This window comes from Phasianus colchicus, chromosome 13 (genome assembly GCF_987193195.1).
Source record: "Phasianus colchicus chromosome 13, bPhaCol1.hap1.1, whole genome shotgun sequence".
Taxonomy (NCBI): Eukaryota; Metazoa; Chordata; class Aves; order Galliformes; family Phasianidae; genus Phasianus; species Phasianus colchicus.
Window position 1 is genome coordinate 5,071,409 of NC_143448.1, and position 20,286 is coordinate 5,091,694.

Sequence of the window (20,286 nt, forward strand, 5' to 3'; positions counted from 1 at the left end):
AAGTAAAATAGAAAAAATTGTCAATAGCATCATTAGCAGACTAAAAATATTAAGACCTTTTCTGAAAACGAATCAGGTGCAGATATTGAACTGTACTTTTTCATCCTTTGTCTCACTTTTCAAATGATAATTTCTTCCACAGTCACCATTAAATCTTGATCTATTCCAGCTCTCTGTATGGGTCATTGATTCTAGATGTACCATGGTTATTTTTAAATGTTTCCTTTTCGTAGAGTAAAAGAGGGCTGTCTAGAGCCAGATGGGTAACTTCACACTTCATTTATCAAACCCAATGCATCAGACTCCACCCTCTCTTTCCCACTATTGCTGTTAAACTTCCATATAATTTGGTAACAATTTTCATTATCATACAGTGAAAAAAAAGCCTAGGCAGGTTTGCATGGTTCGCCCCAAACCTACAGCTGCTCCCTGACCCCCCGTTCGTTACAGTAGAGCTGGGCTCCCCACACTCGGTGTGCTGAGGGGGGACCTCTTCCAGCCGAGGTCGGGAAGGGGTCAGTTCAAAGGGCTGAGCAGCTCTTTACAGCTATAACAACCTGTCCGTCAGGCACTATCACGCAGCACAAACAAATCCAAGGCTTGAGGAACTCTGGACCATTTCTGTTAACACTTAGAGAACAGCCACCGAGTCCTACCTGAAAGTATTTGTGATCACTGCCACTCAGCACTGCTCGAATCCTTGGAAGACCTGCACAGTTATGTAAGGGACCAACAGCATCTTCAAAAGCAGCTGTAAGGCTTGCTGTACTAATGGGCAGATGGGGCTATGTGCTGAAATAGGAGCTCAGAATATTTGCAATTGGCTAACATGCAGAAACACTGGTATGACTTAAAAACAAATGATGCAAGGATGTGCTTTATCTCAGTAGACACTGACACACCAAAACAGTTAAGATGACATTTTTCCTCTGAAAAAACATAAATATCAAGATTCAGTCGGTTTGAACTAACAATTTCCAGAATTCTTCTTTTTTTCTTTTAAATCTTGAGGCATCAATGACAAATAAAACAAATGACAGAACAGAATGCTTACCTAACTACTGAGTCCAAGTGTGAGTAAAGATTTTGCCAGCTGCCTCCCTTCGTTGACCTAAATTTCTTGGAGTTGTACTGTTCATAATGTGCTCTCTAATGCACAATGTAAAGTAATTAGAGTCATCTGTATTTAACTTCCAGAGGAAAAAAAAAAATTCTATTATCTAATCTAGCTGATCCCCTGATAGCCTGTTGAAAGTAAAATACTGTAACCTATTGCCTGCCCTTTGACAAGTGCTAATTATTTCCTGTCCAAGCACATTTTTCTCATGTAATTCCAAAGTACACAACAGGCTGATCTCTAAAACATGGGCAGCCCTGCCAGCACCACGGCGGACGTTTTATAACTTTCACCACTGCTGCTTGATGGCTACCACAGCCAGTGCCTCATTCCAGACATCTCGCTGGAGCTTTGATGAAGCCAAGGGAGGTGTATTATAACAGCCTGTTCATGCAGATCATATGGATGAGACTCAGATAGGTCACTGGGATGGGAAACATCAAATGGAAAGAAAAAGGATTATGGATATTTAATACTCAAAGGACACTTTCGGAACTTTCAAGGCACCGTGCTCTTGAAATTTTCTTTCAGGTGTTTAGTCTCAAGGAGGCCTGCACTTTGTCTGCTTCTAAGTCTTTTCCTGCCCCCACACAAGAGCTTTGGCATTTCTGTGTCAGACAAGGCTGCGGATACAACTGCACCGCTGGCTCCAGCCGCTGATTAAACTGGGAACTGTAAAAGCAAAGGCCAGAAACACTGTAACCACATTGCTTTTAAATGACTCTAGATTGCTATGCCTCCTGATGACTTAGTATATTAGGAAATTATTGTTAAACTAAACAAATCTAAAAAGATATTCCACTCATTACAACTGCTCAGGCTTTTGCTATCTCTAGAAAGCTTTTACTTTGGTTCACAAGAAGGATGCATGAATCCCATGGAAAAGTCTTAAGTGATTTTCTCAATTTTCAGTGTAGTCAAAACTACTTGGATTATTTAGTATGGTGGCAGTAGGCAAAAAAACAAACAAAAAACAACAACCCAAACAGAAATCACCAACAAGCCAAATCGAACGAACCCACAAGCAATAAAACTCCCTTGAATTCCTTTAAAAGGAAACAAATCCTACATTGTAATATGAACAATATTATAGAGACTCACCTTACTGACTCTTTTTGACTCTGAGATCTTAACTGATTAGTATACAAATAAAAATCATATACCCATAAGAAAATAAATTTATAACTTACAGCATCTAATTTCTGCTACTGTAGTACTATGTAGTAATCTTTAATGTTTTTATCTAAAGCTCTTAATCTTTAAGGTCCCTTCCTATTCAAAGCTTTCTATGGTTCTAGGAAGTCCATACAACACAATTACTGGGAATAGAAAATCCAGCCAAGTACCAGAACCAATACCTAAACTGACATTTTGAAGTCAATCTCAAATTTCGAGAGCTTTTCTAAATTAGATATTAGAAGAAAATACACAACTTTGTTAATTGCAAAGTCTAACATAGGTAAAAAAACATACCAAATAAAGTTGATTTTGATTAAGCAAGTCTGAAAGAAGTTTGACTAAAAGCTGTATTTCACTGCAAGCACAGGACATCTCCTGGTTTCATAGGAAGCTGTGCATTTGGAAGAAAATATTTACTACTCTATCATTTTTATGTAATTATTTATCATAAATAAGAAAAGTATGAAATTATTGCATGAGTAAAAATCTACTTTTTAGAAATTTTAGAAATAAGAAAAAGGCGACTTCAACTTGGTAGCTAAAAAGATGACATGCTGGAAAGATACAAGGTGGCATATAACAGAAATTCTTTGAATTGACTTATATACAAAAAGACTAAAGGTACAAATGCATGTTTCCAAACACATTCAACTGACTACACTAAAATAGCATAAACTTTCAAATATATACACAAACAGCCTTTAAAAATTGTTAGCGTAAACACCTGCTTTATTGCCATGGTAATATGTTCAATTTAAGAACTTGTGTATAACAAAACAGTTGCACAATGTGAACTCTAGGAATACAGATATTCCAATTTACTGAACACCATCTGGTTAACTCAAGAAGGACACCACAAGAAACGTGAGCATCATCAAGGAAACAGACAAGATGGACACGTCTTTGCATGCCATGCCCATTGGGAGTATTGCTCATATTGTTACTAGCATAAGGAAAACCTTAGAGTAATCCTCAAGTATTTATACCACCCACTTTGCACTACATAAGTGTAGTAAAGGAGCATTCCATCTCACAAAGGAACTCTGAATTCAGAAGCAGACATGTTAATTATTCTATTAAGGGAAAAACTCTGGTTAAAAATTTAAACTTCTGACTTGTTTTAAATGCCAGTTTGTTGGGGTACTTTTTTCCTCCCCCAAAGCAGTTAGATACACTTGTTTCTAACTTCAATATCTCACTATTTTTCTCAGTTTTCTCACCTTGCTGTCCATTCATTACGCAGCCTTTGTCGCTCAGTAAGAAGCAGCAGTAAGCAGCTGATGGTTTCATTCCTTTGTTCTTCAGTTTGTTCCTTTTTTCTAACTTCTTGGAGGGCCAGGCTCGTCTTAGAAGGAAAAAAACACATTAAAATTATAATCTGGAAATAGGAAACAATGTGTAAAATTAATAAAAAGCCCATAAGCAAATAAGGACAGTAAATCAATACTTTTTTTATTACAGTTCCACTGCTGACAAATCAATACAGTAAATGATGGTTAGAAATGGCCACCATATATTTGGTATTTAATCAATGTATGTGGCACATAAGGTAAACCTTAACATCTCATTGCCTTAAGTAATACAGTAAGACATTGTGCATTCTAGCTCATTTTCCTAAGATACAATTCCATTCTCTTTTAAACATTTTCTTATATCACATCATATCAGAAGTGTTGCCTTACTACAGCATTTGGGGAGAGTCCCTCCTACCCTTTTAACCTTGAAGGCAATTCCTGTTTGTATCGTGCCTCCTGAAACAAATTACTTACCATGTACCCATGCTCTATTTTCATCTTATTATGAAATATTTCAAGTAAACAGGGAGCAAAACTTTTTTTTTTTTTTAATTTATGGAATACATTATATGCAGTGGACCTAGCTGTAGAGTAGAATTACATTCAGCCTCTGAAGAACACAAGATACAGGTCTTTCCAAATGTTGCATTAACAGCTGGGCCTACAAAGTGCACATCTGTCCTTCATCATCCAGTCAGAAAACTTGAACTCCCTCATGACAAAACGACACATGTTGATGCTCATCTCTACCAGCACGTAGAGCTGTTGTGCTGTGGACCTCTGCTGGCTGGATGTCCAACCACAATAGAAACAGAGTCTAAGCTGCAATCTTTTCACTCATTTGGAATAATATATTTGCCTTTCTCACCTTAATCAGCCATTGATTTTCATTTATTTTTTATGCTGTAATCTTCATTAGCATGTTTTACAAACAGACCAAAGTATCTAAATGTTTTCGGGAAGGATGGGACTAAATGGGCAGAATGTTTATGCAAACCTAGTTTTTTTTTTTTTTTTCCACAGGAAAGGAAGCTAAAAATATGTTTCAGACCTGAGCAGTTTCAAAACACAACTCCAATATCACTGATATCAAATGCTACCTCCAGCACGGCCTCTCTTAAGGGAACAACATAACCAACAGGCATGGCACACAGTTCCCTTTAAAGCCTGCCTGGCCCAAATGTACACACACACACACACACAGATTCCTCCAGGGATTCTTAAGAGAAATCATCATTATCTTCAGGTTGTGAAAACAGGAAAATGTTTTGTTTTGTTTTTTTTTTCCCGAAAAGTTGGAATATGCATATTATGCTATGTAAAGTAGCAGTGACATTGAAACCACAGTAAGGATTCCAAATGACAAGCATACCAGGATTCATATAGACAGAAAAACATTTCACCAACATCAGATGTCAAAGACTACAAAGCATCCATCTTGTCCTTCTCCCATTTCTATTAGGCTTTCCAAAAGGCAAAGAAAGCACATGAAAAAAAATCATCCAAACAAAAACAAACACCATCACACACACGCACAAAAAAAAAGAAGTACCCAATGTCCATAACTTTGTACAGATCACATTCTTGACCCTGCTATGACACTGCAAAGCAAACAAGACGACAGAGTATTTTCAGATAAGATTCTCTGACCTGGGTTTCCCTTGCACTGACCTACAACATCTTTTCCAAAAGCTGTAGTGCCTGCCAACTTCAACAGCCCTGATCCGCAGCTCATCTGCAGCAACTGCACAGGTCTTCAAAACGTACTCACGTGAGATGAAGATGTGTACATTCTTCAAGAGATGAACATGAACTCTCCTTATCATTCAAAATAAATATGCCTATTAAGGCTTTATCTTCTGTATTCTAAGATTTTTGACACAGCACTATAGTTAAGCTTATCTCCGTATAATTGCACCATTGGACTCACCATACTACCAGAGCACAGCACGGTAGGATTTTCCTTTCAGAATTTTTGGGTGACTGTATTAATCACAGCAGAATAGGGAAATCCCCAGGAGATGGGAAAGCTGGCAATAGTGTAAGTCTATTTCTCTCCAAGACTGCAGAAAAACCACAAAGATTAACGATGTTCTGCCTGACAAATCGGAAAGTTATTGGCAGACAACAAACATCAAGATCCCCTAAATAAGTCTGCAAAGCACAGACCCATAGGGAACTGGTGGTTCCTAAGGAAAAGAGGATGCCTTTGGAGTCTGCAAAAATGGGTGACTGCTTCCCCAAAGGTTCAGTCACATAATGCCTTTGTAAAAATGCTGGCAGCCTAGCAAAACTGCCACTTTGGTACTGAAGTCCCTCACATCTACAGCTACATCTGGGAACAAAACACACTTCAATTTTTATGGAGAGAACAATTACATTGCACCAGACTTCTACTAACACCTTTCCGTCCTGTGGTGATGTACACAGACGAAGTCAAACACAGTTTGACACAGACATCATAAATGCTTCTTTACTGAGCCCTGCAAGCACGTTGGGCTACCTCGAGGGTGAAATAGTACTATTAAGCAACATACAACAACGATTCATAGCAATTTAACTGATTTACTTGTTTCCTACAAGTGCTAAGGGCAGTAAGGTTGCCTGGAATGCGAGGGCAGGGTTTGATATGTAGCTTTTACAGAGACATTTCTTAATAACTTGCCATTCTTATTGTCTCAGTAAAAATCCCAAATTGTATAAGATAAAGCAGCATTCTGGGTAAAATTATATTATAAAACACCCTCCTTTGAAAGATTTTTTTTTCCATATAACTTGTTTCGGGATTTATTTTTAACAAGGGGATTCAATATATACCTTGACTGATAAAGGTCAAGGGTTCAAGAAACTCGGTCAAAGATCTTATCAGCTGGGAAAGCCATTTCCTCACATCAACACTGATAAAAATCCAACAGAAACCCAGCCAATACCACCCTGCTCTAAAGGGCAGGAATGACCTTCTTTTGAACATCCCTATAGTTGCACATCTCATCAAAGAAAACCTGACCCCGTGTCTCGATTCCTTTAATGCTCTTTAATGACAGATAATTGTCTGCAGAGGCCCCCTGTGCACGATGCTGAGTGAAGCCTTCACACTGCTGCTCTGGACTCCGCACCAACTCAGTGCTGTTCAGCACGCTTGGGACCACAGGACAGCAGAATAAACAAATAGCACAACCAGCCCTACAGCCTGTCTTATCTCACCTTCGGGCTCACTGAGATTCTTGAGGGTGGTAATGTTTACAGATTGTCGAAACTTTCTTTCTTCTGCTTCCTGAGCTAGCAAAAACATATCCTGGACAACCTAAGAAATGTGATTAAGCAAACTGCTTATCACTAGAGGGAAGCAACTTCTCGTCCCGTTGGTCAGCACATCTCCTCAACAAGCACTACCGTTAACATTTTCAAACACGTCTTGCCCTTTTTTCCTCATAGATCTATTAATGCAGTAAGGGCATTTCCTTTGTAATTCCTAAATGGCACAGCCTTAAAAATAAAAACCCACTTCTCAAGAAAACCAAACCCGTATAAGCACGTTACATATATATGTGCATAAATAGATATACCTATATCATCTGGCAATAGTCTCATATGTTACAGATTGCTTAGCAAATTATGTCCTTTATCTTCTTCCTGGCACAGTGGCAATAAATCTAGTGCTCTACTGACATCCCTGGCAGCAACCATCAGGGCATATTTTTTATTGAGTTAGAAAGGCAATAGACAAGACTTTAATAGACCACTATCATATTCATCTCGTTCCCACTGACGAAACACATCAGTGACACAGGACTGAACAGAAACTCTTATGATCATGTCTTACTACTCATCTTAAGATGACTTTTATTAATGCTATAGCTATTATAACAGGATTACAAGTATACTTTCCTTCATACATAGCAGAAGAAACTTTGTCTGAACGTAAATTAGCCACTACCAATGAAAAAAATGAACAAAAGAGGAACCTCTAAAGACTCCAACAACCATGCTGGTACCTTTTTAGTCTTTTAAAGTTTCATTTTCCTCCCTTCAACACAGACCTCTCAACATTAGAAACATGTAGCTTGAGACATGAAGCCTAATATCCTGTCAAACAAACTAGCCCTCAGTCTAAACTAAAGTTAAAGTGGCACTTGGGACAGTTCATCTTTTGGACCCACTTTATTAGGTCAACAAACAAATTTTTTTCACTTAGAGTTAAGATGGAAATTACTCATCATGAGTTTAAATAGAACAGGGCTTCTGAATCTTTATTAATCAATTTTACTTTAACATCACAGTCATCTCTCAGTAGCCAATAATTAATACAGGAAGGAAAAGCATTAAGTTTGAGATGTGTAAACAGGACTGATTTTTTTTTTTTTTTTTAAGTCTTTTGGTTTCTCATTATTTTTGTGACTTTATGTTATCGTTAGTGCAAAAGAAAATTTCCTGATGGAAGTCTGCAAAACCAGAACACCATGCCTTTTAGAGAAAAATAGAACCTGAAATCTATTAAGCCATGTTAATTTAACATGTCATAACTTCTGTGCCATAAAAGAAGCAAGTAATTGCTTACAAACCGCTGCTCATTTCTTCTTTACTGTAAATTTATTTATTTTTACTTAAAATATGAGTAAATGCACCCATTTTCACTGGTATGTGGAAGTACCCAGTATGGTTTAAGTTATCACCCAGGAATTTGGACACTTTAAACCCAATTCTTTGCCCTTTGTTTATTAATCCACTATGCCAGATATCACAGTTTCACTCAGCAGCCTCATGTTTTGGATGATATTGAAAAATGGCTCATGTTTGTCAAAGAAAAAAAAAGAAAAAAGGTAAAAAGGAAAAAAGTGTTGTTTATAGAAGCCAGCTGCTCTGGCTTCGGCGCCAGCAGCTCCTCATGCTGCTATTTTACGCTTGCAACCCCCACTGCCCCCACTGGCACAGGTACAACTAAATGTTGACTTCAATGCTTCAGAGAGCACTCAACTGATTCTGTACATGATTAATTGCCAAAGACATGGCTGACCATATGGAACAGAGAAAGCATCAAGTAATTCATACTTCTGTATATGATCATTTGGCCCCTGTTGTTTTAATGTACAGGAAAGAGCTAGTATAGCACAGACCTGGTGTCTTGCCCTTGACAGCCCATTAAGAAATCTCAAAGCACCTAGTTGAAGTTATGCTGTTGGCTTTTCAATAGCAGCCTAATAAAACAGAAGCAAAGCTTTCCAACTAGTCTTAAATCTTTCACATACAGTACATTAACCACTGCTGCTAAAACAACTGGTTTCTTATGATAGGAAATGGGATTTGATTTCTAGCCTCTGCATACTTACTGAAAGCCTTTTTCTGACCTTTGGAGGTTTTACAAAATCATTGTTCGTTTTTTCCTGCCATTTTCCCAGTTTCTTGCCATCGTGATCCTAATAGATTTGTTTAAGATTCAGTACATTCTACTCTTACTAGCTGTTATACGCAAACTGTACAATGAAGGTAGGCTCATGGGAGCTGAAAGGGAAGAAATTATTATTAACTGTTTTCTTCCTGAGAGTCATAGAAGTCAGTGCAACATCTAAAACATAATTTACCCTTAAAGAGCCAATAAAACAAAACAAAAAAATTCCTGAAAGAAGGCAATACACTAGCGTGTGCTTTCTTTTATCAGACTGGAGACAAATCATCAAATTTCATTTGAGAAGGAAGGCCAATTTATTTTAAAGCTGTAGTATTCTCAGGGATGTCTGACAGAGCTCAGTGAAAAGAAAAAGCTGCAGACTTGGAATACGTGTCACTATCATTAACTACTTTATATTAGTTTTATCCACCGTTAACATCTTTTCAGTCATATTCAGTCAAGAAAAACATTTAAATAATGTTTCCCTGTCAAGACTTTTAAGATGACAGTGCTAAAAAGTTAATCCCTATCCTCACAGATCTTTTGGCAGTTTTGACGTATGCTGGCAAGGATGCATTTGCTGGCACCTTCCATTAGAAAATATTTACATAGAGTTTTCTTGGCAGTGGATTTTCTAGTTGTCTAAGTTATACTCATGCTCTGCAGGACCTCATATGGGAAACCCTAATCATTGGACACTCATTAGTGGTAATTTCCCAGGCCACTGAATTCAGCTAACACTATTAGTACTCCAACACAATACATGAATAATCCACAAGTCGGTATAACACTTCATAAACTTTTTGTTTGTTTGTTTGTTTTTGTTTTATTTTGTTTACTTCTACATGAATCATTGATATATTCTAAGACAAGAAATTTATACAAGAATAAGTTGTTGAAGAGTCAGAGATGATGCTAAAGTAAATAGAATGCATCCAATATTAAAATAGTTATTTGATATTTGTTATTTGATATTTGGGTCAAATACTATGACTGTATTTGAATAAAATATAAAAGAACAGGGAATCTTATGGAAGTTTTTTTTTTTTAAATATATTTTTTGTAAGGTAAAAGGGAAAAAAGTCTCAAGTTTCTGGTTGGAAATCATTGCCAAATTGCAGATTCTTCTCTACCCTTATACTCAGTAGAACACAATTGGCGAAAGCACTTAAGCACATCTGAACTAAGCAAGTACATAACCCAATTATAGAGTAGAATGCTTGAAGTTCGACATATGCTTAAGCTCTACATACAACAAACCTACACGCATTAAAATGTAGGAAGCTCTGTCTCTCTTTGAGGTATTCACTGCTGACAACAAAGGATGAATACCTGACTTGATAGATGAGTAGTTTGACCTAGAAAAACCTACAGAGAGTAGATCACTTAGACATTTCCATAAAAACTTTAAGTCTTGTCTGCACTAGAAAGTTGTACCATTTAACTATACCTGTGGAGCTAAAGCAGTACATTTTGGACTTATATGAGTTTAAAGGTCATAAATTAAACTAGGCAGAGCTTATTCCTACACAAGAAAGGAAATAACCATTACTTTTATGCCTGTATATTTCTATCTATATTATAGTCTTGAATTACATACTTGGAAAAATAAAAATAAAAAAAGCATTGAAACAATATTATGACGAAACAGTTTTAGGTAATTCTGGCATAACAAAACTGAGTAAGTTCCCAGCAGAGAGAGAACTTCATGGGATGATTCAATGCAGTAACAATGATAATCTGAAAGTCTGGGGAAAAAAAAAAGTATAAAGAACAGCACTTTCAAAATCTTTTTGCTGCACTAACCAGTTTGGCAGCGCACTAAAAGTGAAGTGAACTCATCTCACCAAGAAAGAGCAACTGACCCACTCACAGTGTTTGGAGTAAGAGTGGCTTTGCACCTTCAGATGTATGGGTGAGTGAAAGGTTACCCTTTAGCCACATTCTCCCAGAGCACGGCCCCTCCACCTCTGTCTGAATCATCAATAGCACAAAGACAGAAGCAGGCCTACCATGCATAGTGGATTATATGAAGTGTAAAACATTGTGGGGGAAAAAGCTTTTGAAAGAAGTCAGGAAAAAGAAATCAGGCTTGCAAGAAGATCCAGCTGACAGGCTAGTCCCTAACAAGTGAATATGTTTGAAAACATTGTGAATGCAAGAAAAGAACATGTCTTTTGTTTCCAAACCTACAGTGTGTCTTTACCCCAACTGTTGCCTGCATGGCTGAACATATGTTTTCTGAACAAGAACTGAAGCAGAAAGTGTTCTTTGTAATAATTCACTCCTTTGTATACACCTCCCTTCTCCCATTTTGGTCACATGCAAACAGTAGTTACACTGAACACTTAAGTTCTGAAGAACTGCACAGTAGTATATGCTTCAGTGATTATTCACTACCGTTGAAATCGGTTGAGCTCAGATGCAGTACAAGACTCACTCCACTGATGAGCTCTTGGGACAACTTACATTCTGCAGTGCCGAATCGCACTGGGTACAACCTGCATGAGTTCACTCAGCAAGTGAACAGTTATCACCACCAATTATGTACAGTTCTGAGCATGAAGAACTGTAATATAAATGAACTTAGTTGCTGAAAAAAAATCAAAAGAACTCAAAAGTATGTGCAATTTTCTTAGCGTGTCAAAATTAACATCACCAGATGCTTAGGGACAAAAAAAGAACGGAAGAATTACAGGCTTCAAAGCCTCAAGTGGGTAATGCCATTTCGCTAAAACCCAAATGAAGTCTAGTTGAAATGAATACTAGTTTGAATTGAACCCTCATTAAATTTCACCAATTCCAACAAACTAATTCTAAAGGTAAGCAAGACTTTGTTTGGACTCATACTGAAGCCTTAGTATGGTAAGCTACACAGAATTCACGATCGTATTTTTGCTTGCAGCTCTCAGTGCTAGTGCTGTAAGTGCAACCTGTCATATCACTGATTTCCTGAACTATGTACTTCAGTACATATTTCATACTGAAAAAGTCTTGAACACTGATGTTCACTGAACATGACTGAAGTCACCACCTGTTGCTATCGAACCACCTGCCGCCTTACCACAAAACTTTTTAGCACAATTGCTTGTAAAAAACTGCGCAAATATTTGGGACGTTCTTGGTGCCAGTTCTACTGAAATAATTTCAAGCACAGAGATATAAGTTACAGAATGAGTTAAATACTGCAAAATGAAGAAGCTGCTAGCTACAACCAAATGAAACGGCGAGCCACTTGCATCCAGAAGCGCCTGTGGGCACACTTTGTCTAGGACACATGGCAGAGCTGAGTAGCAATTCAGTACACATGCAAGATAACCACATATCTTCTAGTGACATATGCATTCAGTGCCTTTATCACCCTCACAGTATGAAAGGCACCGTGTCTATGAATCACCCTATGGTAATGGGACTCTGACCAAGTTGTTTACAAAATGAAGTTTTCTCACATTTGGCACAAGTAATTTCATTACCCCCAGTAGCACCACAGCACACTTTCATGTAGATTTAACATTCACATTCATGTAAGGGACAGCAGTCCATACTTGCTGTCAAGGCAAATGGGACAGAAAAAGAAATCTGCAAAACTAATTCAGTAGTCCAGCTACATGTAAGATGCTAACTAAGGTAACACTTTATAATAAGGTAATGCTCCTTTATTGTGTCTGACCAAATTTATAGATTTGTTTGCTCAGAAGAAGCCTACACTTTTTACAAGAACCTCCTACTAAAACAAACAAATTAAATGCAAAGTACACTCAGCCTTGCTCTGAGTGTGCATGTCTGTAGGTTCCCAGTGCAGGCGTGCACAGAAGACACAGCACACCTGCAGGTCAGTTCTGCTGTGCTCATCCTACAGCCTCGCTGGGCTCCTCCAAGGAGGGAAGTGTGCACAGACTGACTGCCAGCAGGCCATGGGATGGGTGCTCTTCTCACTACCTACAGCCCTCCTGAACACGATACAATTGTATTACCCACACTCTATAAAACTGGTTAATGCAAACCACGGCCAGGTATTGATTATGCTGTTTTGACAGAGTTACGTTTAGATTTTGCTTGTTTTTCCCTTCCACCAGAGAGATGCAGATTGGAGCAAATGACAAGTACCAGCGTGCCAATAATCTCTGCTACTAAAACACCACTTTTCTTCCATTGATATTCCCTGGTCTCCTTCTCATGTGGGTTTGTTTTCACTTCATTGTGAATTTGGGGAAGGATTTTTGCTCTCTTCTGCACTCTGAGGAAGGGAGCAATAAAGCTCTCCATAATTAATTTATCTCCTCAGGAGAAAGGAAATAAAAGGTTCATTTTTCATCCTTAAAAGGCAGATTATCAACTAATTAACCCAACAATTATAAGGATACACACAAGGATAGAATGAGGGAGTAGCTCAAGGGAAAAATAAATCAATTTAGAAAATTTTAACATTTACTTCATCCCCTTCTAGTGCATTAAAAACACAACAACCACTAAAACAACAAAAAAGTTTTTTTTCTTAAATATTTTCAGTTAATTAGGCTCTAAAGGTTGTGATTTTGTTATATTCATTTTCCATGAACATTCACTTTTTATAGATAAACACTTGAGAGAGATTTATCAGCTTAAATGGCCAAGCATTTGAACATTTCACTACTTATCGAAAATCATTACTCAAACAATTTTGATTAGTGAAAAATCATTCAATCACAGAAGATAAAGTTTACCATGAGATTTGTAAGCCTAACAAAGAAAACAATCAGTATGCTCAGTAGATCACCGTGCACATATGCTTGCCAATTACTCTCTGAATCAAAAGTCAGTTTGCTGAAGAGTCTGATAATTCAGCACCTACGTCACCTGCTTGATGTGCTCTTAAATTACACCTTCATGGAATCATAGAACAGCCTGGGTTGAAAAGGACCAAGAAAAGGATCACAGCGATCATCCAGTTCCAACCCTGCTATGTGCAGGGTTGCCAACCATTAGACCAGGCTGCCCAGAGCCACATCCAGCCTGAGCTTGATGTCTGCTCTCTCATAGCAGAAGTCTGACAGGGAGCTGTTGGAGAGGGTCCAGAGGAGGGCCACGAAGATGATCGGGGACTGGAGCACCTCCACTATGAGGACAGGCTGAGGGAGCTGGGCTTGTTCAGCCTGGAGAAAAGAAGGCTGCGGGGTGACCTCATTGCAGCCTTTCAGTACCTAAAGGGAGCCTACAAACAGGAGGGGAATCAACTCTTTGAAAGGGTGAGTGACAGCAGGACAAGGGGAAATGGTTTTAAGCTGAGGGAAGGGAGATTTAGGTTGGACGTCAGGGGGAAATTCTTTACAGAGAGAGTGGGGAGGTGCTGGAACAGCTGCCCAGAGAGATTGTGGATGCCCCATCCCTGGAAGTGTTCAAGGCCAGGTTGGATGGGGCCCTGGGCAGCCTGGTCTAGCATTAAATGTGGAGGTTGGTGGCCTCGCATGTGGCAGGGGGGTTGGAGATTCATGATCCTTGAGGTCCCTTCCAATCCTGGCCATTCTGTGAGTCTCCCTCAGAAAGGCACCCTGACCAGTTCTACTACAGCTTCACATCTCCAGCCCTATTACTGCCTATGTACTTCACATTCTGCTTTAGCACAGCACCACAGGACAAATCACATGTCACAGTATTTGGAGCTCACAAAAAAGAGAGATAGCCTACATGAGCAATAACCCAAACTGTTCATATAGTACATAGAGATATTTCTCTTTTTAAAGGGGAAAACGTTTAATTTGATCACAAATTTGTCTGTCTTCAATATTTGGTCTGTGGAATTTGTGGGTTAGCATAAACCCATGTCTCTCTAAAGTAGATATGAATGGCATTAAATTAATGGCCCAAAATAATTAATGAAAGTAAACAACCTAGAACAAAGATATCCAACAAATCAGCTTGATTTTTGACACAGTAAAGCATATTTAAAAGCACAACTTCAGCTTTTCTGACCTATTACACCAAGTGCAGATGTCAATCACATATTCTAATGGTAATTCAAATTGAAATCTCCAAAAATCTTGGGATTCAGGGCCAATTCCAGATAATCAAAACCAAAATAATCCAGAAGATTTCAACAGCATCTTTTCTCCATACCTGTAACTAGAGATAGAAAGGCACAAAACTTACTGAAATCTCTTGAAATCATTTTAAAAAGGACATGCTTTATTCACTTTTCAACTGGTGAAAAAACACTGAGCATTATTTTGACTTTTTTTTTTTTAATAAAGTCAACCGAAGTCAACCTTACCCCTTTACAGCAATGCACTAACAGTGACTGGTAAACTGTCACATAAAGGAAAAAAACAAACCAGTTCAAGCTTTGTTTACTACTTCTAGGACATTAGAAAGGAGGAAAACCTTCGGTTTTTATTATTTGAGGTGAATTCAAAGGAAGTATCACAGGTCAAAAGAACAAAATGACACAAAATCCATTACCAAACTGGCTGCCGGTTGGATGCACAAGAGTAATGCTAAACAACTGTGGTATGGAGACAAAATATGCTTTCTTTAAGACACTTTTACAATAAGTTATTCCAGCCCTGTGAACAGCCTTGCCTTGCATCCACCCCTCATACATTAATGAAAACAAAGGGCGCCCATTTACATTGTGACCATGCAGTAGGGTTAAGCATGTGACCTTAAAGTATGGTGCGCTTGTGCTTGGTAGAGAGGTACTTGACAATATAAACAAGAATTACTGCTGTTAGAGAAAGGGAAGACAATTAAAAACAATCTAGGATGCATGTTGTACAGCTGTTCAAGTTCCAGCTACATCTGACCTCTATAGATGCTACGTGTTTTACTTCAGAAACCTAAGTCATTTTAGTTTTATTGAAATAATCCTTCACCAAAACCTAAATTTGTATGAAAAACATGAGGTTTTGCATGAACAACACAATGAAATCTGTGTATTGCTAACAAAACATGCCATTACTGCAGTTAAAAAGATGTGGTCTGCATATCTCATTCCAATACTTACGCTCACTAACAGCTAAGCAAAATGGAAATCTTTAAGAGAAAAGCTGAAAAAACTGGAAAAAAAACTATTCTTGAAACAAAAGAGACTTCAATAGGTCAGCTCCTATAATCAAATATATTTGACAGACCTTTGTGTCCAGGCAAAACCTGCATGATTTCAGTAAAATTCTGTGGGCGCACAGTCCCAGTATAGATGCAATTGCAGGACCAAGAAGCCACAACATTTTTTTCATGCTTAATTTTGGATGTCATTGATTCCAGATGCAATAAAGAAGGACTGCAATTATGGTTAGCATTTTCATAATATACACTGACAAATTTTCTAATAACTAAGAAAGTACTTAAAAGTTAAACAGAAAACGATTCATCAAGCTCTTTTTCCATCCATCACTACAACAAATTGTCCTAATACTGTCCTTAAAAAATAGGGTTAGAGAAGAAAAACTTCTGAGAAAACAAAAAAGATCTTGGCTAAGTTTCTCAAAACCACAATTTTCCTGCCTGTTTGATCTTTGTACAGTCAGCATAAGCTAGTGAAACTCCTCCACAAATGAAAGGCATTCATGGGAAGCCATCAGAAAGCTTTGCTCTTCCTCTGGGACCCAGGACAATAAAAGAAAAGTTTGTGCCTGCCACGTGGGCCTACGACTCAGCTTAAATGAACAAACCATTGCAATATCCTTTGGCTTTGTGAAAGCGATACTTCCTACTTTTTTGGACGAAAGGAAGTCATATATAAACAGAACAAAGGGAAGAGGCAACACAAGTTGAGCCTCTCATAATAAATATTATGGCGAAAGTTTTGCTCATCAAACCAAGATTAAAAACATATTTTAATCTCTCAAGTTTTATGCCTTTGATGTATGTCAGAGAGAGGAAAACTTATATATTTTCTAAGATTTATAATGTTTCTAGTGGGAATAGTTTCTTCTTTCTTTTTTTTTTTCCCCTGTATCTGAAATTGAGATAGCATTGGGTGGATTCTATCCCCTAATGCTTTGCATGTCATTTTGAGCACTTCTTTACGGAGCAGAACTTAGGATGTCCTTTGGATGGTTTTCCCCACAGATGTGTTCCACTGAGCAAAGTGCTGCAAAATCATTATACTAGCATAACAGCAATCTTCTCAGCTAGGAAATACTTCTTAAGATGCCATGTTTCCTAGGCTATGGGAAAGTTCAAGTATTTGCATTAAACCCTGTAATGGAGAAGTGAAAAAAATTGCAATTCTTTGTGATGCTAAAAACAGGAAGAGTGGATAGAGGGGTCGTTTATTATTTGTGATGACACCAGTATGACCACTGTGCAGACTGATAAGCTGTGATTGACAAATAAGCATTAAATTTCAGAATTGGAATTACAAAGTTTGTGCTTCAAGGACTCCCTTTATAAGATATTTTGTTAAATTCTGTGCAATTTTCTTGGCCTCCTCTACACCCTTTCAATGCAACTTTTCGTGTTCTCTCTTGATATAGCAATCACTGCTATGACAGAAGAACCTCCACTTAATCTTATTTGAATAAGATAACCTCAGCTAAGGGCTAAACCAAACACAGAAATGTCCTCCCCAACTTTTGGGGTAAGCAACAGTAGAAGAGAGAAGCTAAGCATGTTTTCTCCAGTTTTGCATGTTATACAACTTGTTTTGGGGATAAAAACAAACCATTAACTTCCAAGTGTCATCAGAAGAGGAAATTTTCAAGAATACTTTAATAAACAGAATTCAAAATAGCAAAGCAGAAAGGAGCTAGAATTTAGAATATTAAAACTAAGATAAATGTATTGACTATTGGTAGATTTATAGTTTGATGATTTTTAAGAATTTTTTTAAAGTATTTTCAGAGAAATACAAAATTAACACAAAATAGTTATAAGTTATGAAAACTCTGGTCAGTGGATGTGCGTGTAATTCAGGAGGTGGGAAGGGGGAAGCAGCTGAGAATATGACATTTCTGCAGCTATTGAGGTTCACATAGAGCTGATATGGGCCACCTTCTCAGATGCATCCTTCCAAAGACACCCAGAACACACAGCTGTCTTTCCAGAAACCTGATCCTTTAAAAACATGATATGTTAAAGTACCGTCAGTCAGTCCATCTAGTTCCAAAGATACACAAGGCAGCTACAGAAGGAGGGCCAGAGACAGAGTAAGAAAAAAAGAGCAGGCCAAGTTTCAGGGATAGCAATACCACAATCATGGCAGATGGCCTTTTTAAGGAAAACAAAGAAAAAATTGAAAGGCTGTAAGAGAAGAGTAATAGCCCTTGAAAATGAGTATAGATTTCAATCTAAGAATTGTTACAAAAAAAACCACTCTGATTCTAGAACTACTTCAAAACCAAATTATAATCAGAAGTGCCAAAGCTGGAATGGCACTAAAGAAATTCCAGAGAGCCTGACAGGTGCCTTGTCCAAAACACTGTGCTACAGGAAGGTGCACACACAACTTATCTGCCCAAAGCAAACAGTAAGCAAATGGAAGTGTGAGGGATAATAAGATTCTTGTCTCCTACTCTGCATTCCTCTTAATGCTGCCATATGGCACCCACATCTGCAAGGAGAAGCAGTACTTTGTACACTGGTGTTTCAGTTTCCAGGACACTTTACAAGTCTCATTGCTCATTCCACTGCTTTCCACTAGCTACTTCTTAATGACACCCAGCCATTGCTTCCTTTATTTTCCCATAAAAGCTACATACTCAGGAAATAATGACTATATGTTTGTCTCTTTCATGTAACTGCAACACAGTTTTAACCATTTACTTTGCAATAAACCTTTTTTTTTTTTTTTAAAGAGTTTTTCCACAAAAAAACGTCTATAGATCCTAAAGGTCACAATACACTGATTTTTAAAATACACAAATAATATCCCACAGCCTCATTTCTGAGCTACAACCTACATAAATTCCCCCATCTTGGCCAAAAAAAAGAAAAAAAGCAAGAAATGAAACAGTGAATACTCCATTACTCTGAGTCTTCAGCTCAAATAGAAACAACCAGTGACTGGTATAGGTCACAAGAAAGACTATCAAATTACTTCTAACAGTGAATTGCTACAGAGAATACTTTGCTAGATGGAGTTACTTAAGAAGTTGCCGTGGAAACAAGAAAGAATTGGGCTAGAGAGGAGCAGGGGGAGCTCACTGATGGCAGCATGCTCCAGCACCCCGAGCCCTGGCTGAAGGAGCCACCTGAACAGGCAGAGTCCTTTGGTCTCCTCTGGTGTGCAGCACAGGCTCAAACCAGGTGCCTGGAGTGAGCAGATGTCTGAAGCAGGTGTCAGAACTGGTGCTTTAAAACCACAGTTCCTATATAAGACTCAACATCTTGAGGTATTTTAAAGCAGGGTAAGGTAATACTTATATTCATAATAAACTATAAGAGATTTCAAGGAAACTAGCAATCTTTCTCCTCTTAGATTTTCACAGCATTCTGAAGCTCCTTCCAATTCTCAGTCATTGCAACTGTTCTGGAAGCTATCCTAAAGAGAAAATTCTCCCTGTGTTTAGAGAAAGTTAAGCCATGTGTTCTACAACGTGGCCTAGAAGCCATATTCCGAGTCCATAAGTGATAAACGTGCATGTGAATACCACAAAGAAACCAAAGCTAGTCTTATTTATTGGAGAATGCAATAAAATTAATATAGCAAAAAGGAAAAGATTCTCCACTCTTCATAAGAATTCATTTTCCCAGGGAATTTTTTTCACCTGTTCTCTTCTCTGCTAGGCCAGACATAAAATAGATTTTGCTGGCTGTTTAATTTCCACAGCTGTCAGTGTGATCTAAAACATTTATAATGGAGCCATCACTTACATCCTTGGGAAACCAGGAACTGGAGGACCAATTCAAACACTGTAGATACAGAAACCTGCTGTCTTCTGACCACAGCAACATAGTTTGACTGTGCAGTAGCTTAACTATTTTTTACTAATTTTACTTACAAGAAGTCTCATCAGAAGAAGAGCATCACAGATTTACAGTATCAAATTGCTAGCCCTATTGATGACAATCATGTTAATAGCTGATGTCTGTTATACCAACCATTCAAACAGCTGTTCTGAGAAGAGATTACAGCACTTCAGCAAATAATTATGATTCAATCCAAGTAAAGAAATAGTTGTTCATGACATTCAAAAAGTATATCTCAGCAGACTTTGAAACAGGACCATCAAAATTACAATAAATATGTGTTTAGACACAATATAATCTTCAATATAAAAGCTGCTAAATACATTGTTCTGGGTACATGAGCAATGTCAGCAAACAACTTTTCCCATCCTTACAGAAGCAGATCTTAGTTACCAAGCTGGATCTTATCGTTCACATTTGAA

The 20,286-nt window shown here is 37.9% G+C and overlaps 1 protein-coding gene across 7 annotated transcripts in view; it reads right to left on the reverse strand.

Annotated features, from left to right (window-relative positions):
- Positions 1-20,286, reverse strand: part of FTO (FTO alpha-ketoglutarate dependent dioxygenase) — a 228,494-nt gene that overhangs the window by 126,737 nt on the left and 81,471 nt on the right. For all 7 annotated transcript variants that reach the window (XM_090149890.1, XM_090149895.1, XM_090149893.1 and 4 more), the window contains exon 8: positions 3,517-3,641. In XM_090149890.1, coding sequence (XP_090006016.1) covers positions 3,517-3,641 — 125 coding nt within the window. The remainder of the gene's footprint in view (positions 1-3,516; positions 3,642-20,286) is intronic.